Source organism: Cebus imitator, unplaced genomic scaffold (assembly GCF_001604975.1).
Source record: "Cebus imitator isolate Cc_AM_T3 unplaced genomic scaffold, Cebus_imitator-1.0 Scaffold92, whole genome shotgun sequence".
Classification (NCBI taxonomy): domain Eukaryota; kingdom Metazoa; phylum Chordata; class Mammalia; order Primates; family Cebidae; genus Cebus; species Cebus imitator.
In genome coordinates, this window is record NW_016107407.1 from 3,957,352 (window position 1) to 3,963,013 (window position 5,662).

Consider the following 5,662-nt stretch of genomic DNA (forward strand, 5'->3'; position numbering starts at 1 on the left):
AAGTGCTGGGATTACAGGCATGAGCCACCACGCCTGGCCTATGCCACATTCTTAAGACTCCTCCTACTTAGTAACAGCCCTCTGTACTGTGTGATCCTGAGTATTTTAACTCAGCGATTAAAACAGGAACACTCTTTTGAATTGTGTATTTTATTTTGAAGATTGGATCTTTATTAATTAAAACCTGTTTCTCTGGTGTCTGTGTTTTCTAGTTACTCAGTTGGATTTGGCCTGTAAATATTTTATTGAAATAATTTTTTTTCTGAGCAGTTTATCCATTGGTTTTATGCATTCAAGTAGCATTTGTTGACTTTCCTGTATATAATTAGGCATTCTTTTAGTCCCTTTCCTCAGAAGTCATTTTGGAAAACGGCAAATTATCGGAAGGAGTAACAATAAGTTACAAATCTTACTGCAAGAATGGGGTGAATGGAACAGGGGAAAATGGAAGAAAATGTTCTAATATTTCCATTGGAGATGAGGTACGTTGTAGAAAGCATTTTCTGTAGAAAAGAAAACATTGCTTATTTATAAGTAAATTTAGTTTATACTTTGAGAAATGTTAAGTGAGAAGCTTTTTGAAATATTTTTAGTAGATTTAAATTGCTTAATTGGTTGTTGATCTTTTTTTTCCCTTCAAGGTTCAATTTGAAATTAGCATAACTTCAAATAAATGTCCAAAGAAGGATTCTGACACCTTTAAAATTAGGCCTCTGGGCTTTACAGAGGAAGTAGAGGTTATTCTTCAGTACATCTGTGAATGTGAATGCCAAAGCGAAGGCATCCCCGGCAGTCCCAAGTGTCATGAAGGAAACGGAACGTTTGAGTGTGGCGCATGCAGGTAAGCTGGTCATTGTCAGATAGTGACAGAAAGGGCTACATTGGTTTAGAGTAGAGGCAGGTCATATTTTGGGACATCCAAGAATATCTCTCTATTTGGAGGAAATGTTTTTTCTAACCATGGTTGCTTACCACAAGATCAGTTTGATGATCTTACATGTGATATTTATAGGAAGCTCCTTCCTGCCTTTTCTTCTTAATTACTCTTTAAAATAAAAGCTTTTATAGCTATGAAAGAAGCATATTCAACAAATTGTTAACATAGCATTTCTCTCATGTGAGAGCAATCTGAATTTTCTAGAACAAAATAAGCTTGTGTAAAATACATTTATAGAAAAATGTTTTGAGAAAACATTAAACTGATGGCAATTTCATCTGGGAAACGGAATTAAGAAGCAATAGAAGATGTTTATCTTGTACTACATGTACTTCTGTATTGTTGGAATAATTTTTTAAAAATAATGTGTTGTAAAATAAAGAGAAAATGGTATTTTTATCATGTAGAATCTAATACTAAGAAAACTAACAAAATTACTTCAGATTTTATTTTCACACTGTGGTTCCTTTTTTTAATTGAAAAATAAGAACTGAGTGTACTTTGAATACAGCCTTTTCCGTAAAAGAATAGGCGGAGGGGAGAGTGTTTTAATCCAGTGTCAGCCCCAAATGACTAGACTTAGAAGAGCTATTGACCATGAAAGAAATGCATGGCTGTAGCTCACTATCAATTTTTCATTGTCTGTGCTAAATAACAATTTAAATGTCAGAATTTTTAAATTTTCCGTGTTGTACGTATCCTGTTTGAATCATGCCAGGTCCATTTTTAGTAAAATGTCATTTAACCATAAAGATTATCTTGAAAATACTTTGCCTTTCTTTGCTTGTATTTTTACTAGATACAGAATCAGTGCATTCAGTGTGCGTGAGCATTATGTGTTCTGAAAATACGCAGGGATCCTGAAAAGTCTGCACCTGTAGGATAAATTTATTTTTAAATAGTATATTAGTTATATTTTAAGTGGTATACACAGTATATTTTTTTTCAGCTTCTGTATACTTTTTTGCATGTGTTTATTTAGGTTAATAGATTGTTGCTTTAAATTTAGAGACAGTTCACCTAGAATAGGAAATGTAATAGCATACCATTTAAAAATGTAACTAACATACTCTAAAATTAAGTTTATTTTGCCTTTCCACATGTGTCGTTCATAATTTATTGCTAGATACATTTTTATCTTCACCATTTATTGCTAGATACATTTTTATCTTCACCAAAATTGTTACTTTCCTGAAGAAATTTTTTTCCTTGACTCTTGCATATATTCTGTAGAAACTGAGTGACTGGGATGTACATGTGTGCCTGTGTGTATTTGTCCTTGCTTGCACATGTGTGTACACTTCACATCTGTGACGTGTGGCATGGACACTCCCATCTAATAGATTGGTAGCTCGAAGAGATATTTTTTATAGTTTTATTTCCTCTCCTAGTATTTCTCTTTTAAATTATTTTTGTTTTGTGTGATTGCAATTGTGGAATCTTTCTTCAGGTGCAACGAGGGGCGTGTTGGTAGACACTGTGAATGTAGCACAGATGAAGTCAACAGTGAAGACATGGACGCTTACTGCAGGAAAGAAAACAGTTCAGAAATCTGCAGTAACAATGGAGAGTGCATCTGTGGACAGTGTGTTTGTAGGAAGAGGGATAATACAAATGAAATTTATTCTGGCAAATTCTGCGAGTGTGATAATTTCAACTGCGATAGATCCAATGGCTTAATTTGTGGAGGTAAGTAAAGGGCTTGAAGTGGTTGTAAGATGTGATCCCATCTAATGCCTCAAAAAAATCTTAAGCGTTTACTTGGTGCATAAGTAAAAAAAGGGGTAGCTTGTGGGTCAGCCCTGCCCCTAGGTATACTTTCTCACATGTTGCTTATTGTACTTTTCAGTCAATACTGTGATTGTATATTTTTACCATTATTTTGAGAAATCATATGCTTAATTGCAGGAAATGGTGTTTGCAAGTGTCGTGTGTGTGAGTGCTACCCCAACTACACTGGCAGTGCGTGTGACTGTTCTTTGGATACTAGTACTTGCGTAGCCAGCAACGGACAGATCTGCAATGGTCGGGGCATCTGTGAGTGTGGTGTCTGTAAGTGTACAGATCCGAAGTTTCAAGGGCAAACGTGTGAGATGTGTCAGACCTGCCTTGGTGTCTGTGCTGAGCATAAGTAAGTATTTCCTAATTGCTTGAAATAGTTGATGCTTCCTCTTGGATCTCCTAAGCCTATATTACTAGAACCAGAACAGTGCCAATATTAGATTATAGTATAAATAAAATGCCTGCCATGTGGAAGCCTACTCTTTAATTCCTAAAAGTTCTTTCTCAACAACTAGTATTTATTACATGGTATGAAGTGTGTCATGTGAGAGTTGTACTATTATTTTGATCTGAATTTGCTAGATAATTGAATTTACATGGTAACCTTTATTAAATTGGCATTACTAGTTTCTTAATTACTATCTTTTGACAAAGCTGAGCCAAATTAAAGATTTTTCCTCTTGAAGAATTATTATACTGGTAACATATTATTCAAATTATTACGATTTTGGCCGAGCACGGTGGCTCACACCTGTAATCCCAGCACTTTGGGATGCCAAGGCAGGTGAATAACTTGAGGTGAGGAGTTCGAGACCAGTCTGGCCAATGTGGTGAAACCCCATCTCTACTAAAAACACAAAAATTAGCCAGATGTGGTGGCATGCGCCTATAATCCCAGCAACTTGGGAGGCTGAAGCACAAGAATTCCTTGAACCTAGAAAGCAGAGGTTACAGTGAGCCAAGATCGCACCGTTGCACTGCCTGGGTGACAGAGTAAGAATCCGTCTCAAAAAAAAAATTATTATGATTTTTATATTATATATTTACTATGTGATAGGGCTAATTTATTTTACTGTCTTATATTTCTTAATAGGGTTTTAATTTGAACTATAATTAATATTTTATTATGGAAAGTAGCATAGTTTTACATAATTTCTCCATCCAGAAATGTAATGTGCCTCTTCATTTATTCAGATACGCCTTCATAGCTGTTTATTCAATTTCATCACAAGAGTTTAGCATGGAAAATATGTGTAAGTAAATATTTATTGAAATAACAAAATTTAAATATAATTTTTTTTTAACAGAGAATGTGTTCAGTGCAGAGCCTTCAATAAAGGAGAAAAGAAAGACACATGTGCACAGGAATGTTCATATTTTAACATTACCAAGGTAGAAAGTCGGGAAAAATTGCCCCAGCCAGTCCAACCTGATCCTGTGTCCCATTGTAAGGAGAAAGATGTTGATGACTGTTGGTTCTATTTTACATACTCAGTGAATGGAAACAACGAGATTATGGTTCATGTTGTGGAGAATCCAGGTATAAATCTGATGATTTAAAACCTTCTTTTCATTTCTTATGTCTTGATTCTGCGTATTTAGGCCTAACATCCAGAAACAGCCTCCAGCTGGAATATTTTAGGTTCAAGTTGGGAAATTTTTCATCTCTTGAAGCCTAAAATAGTACTTAATTAACCATACAAGAAATAAGGAAAAGAGAGTTCCAATTTTAAATTTTCTGAGTGGAGAGTTTGAAGATTAAATGCAGTGACCTATGTAAGACACTTAGAATGGTACCTGACACCAGGTGCATAATAAGACTTTTTTATGATTGATGATTTTAAAATTAGAGCTTGATTTAGTCTTGAATACTGGGAAAGATAATTTGCTAAAGGATGTTAATATGTAAGTGTTGAATTTAACTTTTCAGGAGGTGAAACTTTTTTTTTTTAATCTTAGTTTTCCTAGTAGCTTTTTATAGATTCTTTGGAATTTGCTACTTTAGTATACATGTTTTTGTGTGAACATAAGCTTTCATTTCTCTTGGGTAAATTCTAAGAATGGCATTTTGGAGCATATGGTAAGCATATGTTTAACTTTGTAAGAAGCTGCCAGACTCTTAGAGTCTTGTACTGTTTTGCGTTATCAGCTAGGTGTTTTGCAAATATTGTCTCCCAGCCTTTGCCTCCTTACCTTTTTGTAAGTGTCTTTTGAACACCATAGGTTTCAATTTTGATTAAGTATGGTTTACCAAGTTTTTCTTTTGTGAATCTTTTACATTGTCTGTTAAGAACTCCGCCTAACCCAAGATTTTAAAGATTTTTCTTCTGTGTTTTCTTCTAGAAGTTTATTATAGTTTTTGGTTTCACATTTAGATCTATAACCTATTTTGAGTTAGTCTTAGTGTATGGCAAAAGGGTCAGTTGTTTTTTTTTTTCATATCAGTGGCTACTTGTTCCAGGGGCATTTGTTGAAAAAAGACTGTCCTTTCTCCACCTTTGTTGAAAATCAGGTGACCTTACATGTGTAGGTCTGTTTCTGACTCTGATTGCTGTTCAATGTATCCAAGTCTGTCTGTTAGCTATACCACATGGTCTTGTAGCTTTATAGCTTGTCCTCAAAGCAGGTAATGTGAGTCTTCCAGCTTTATTCTTTCCAAAAGTGTTTTTGAGACACTTCCCTAGTTCTCTGCCTTCCGTGGAAATTTTAGAATTGGTTTGCTAATTGCTACAGAAGTTCTGCCAGGAATTTGGGTGGGATACCATTGAGTTTATAGATCCAGTTGGGAAGAATTGACCTCTTAACAGTATTAGATTTTGTAATTCATGCACATGGAATATCCCTCCATTTTTTCAGTCTTAAAGATTTCTTTTTATCAGTGTTTAGTAATTCTTTTTTTTTTTTTTTTTTTTTTTTTTTTTTTTTTTTTTTTTTTTTTTTTTT

The 5,662-nt window shown here is 34.4% G+C and overlaps 1 protein-coding gene across 3 annotated transcripts in view; it reads left to right on the plus strand.

The window, feature by feature from the left end:
• The window catches only part of ITGB1 (integrin subunit beta 1), a 48,826-nt gene that overhangs the window by 34,502 nt on the left and 8,662 nt on the right, over positions 1 to 5,662 (plus strand). For all 3 annotated transcript variants that reach the window (XM_017535387.1, XM_017535389.2, XM_017535388.2), the window contains exons 10-14: positions 342 to 482; positions 642 to 841; positions 2,388 to 2,626; positions 2,846 to 3,068; positions 4,027 to 4,259. In XM_017535387.1, the coding sequence (XP_017390876.1) occupies positions 342 to 482; positions 642 to 841; positions 2,388 to 2,626; positions 2,846 to 3,068; positions 4,027 to 4,259 (1,036 nt within the window). The remainder of the gene's footprint in view (positions 1 to 341; positions 483 to 641; positions 842 to 2,387; positions 2,627 to 2,845; positions 3,069 to 4,026; positions 4,260 to 5,662) is intronic.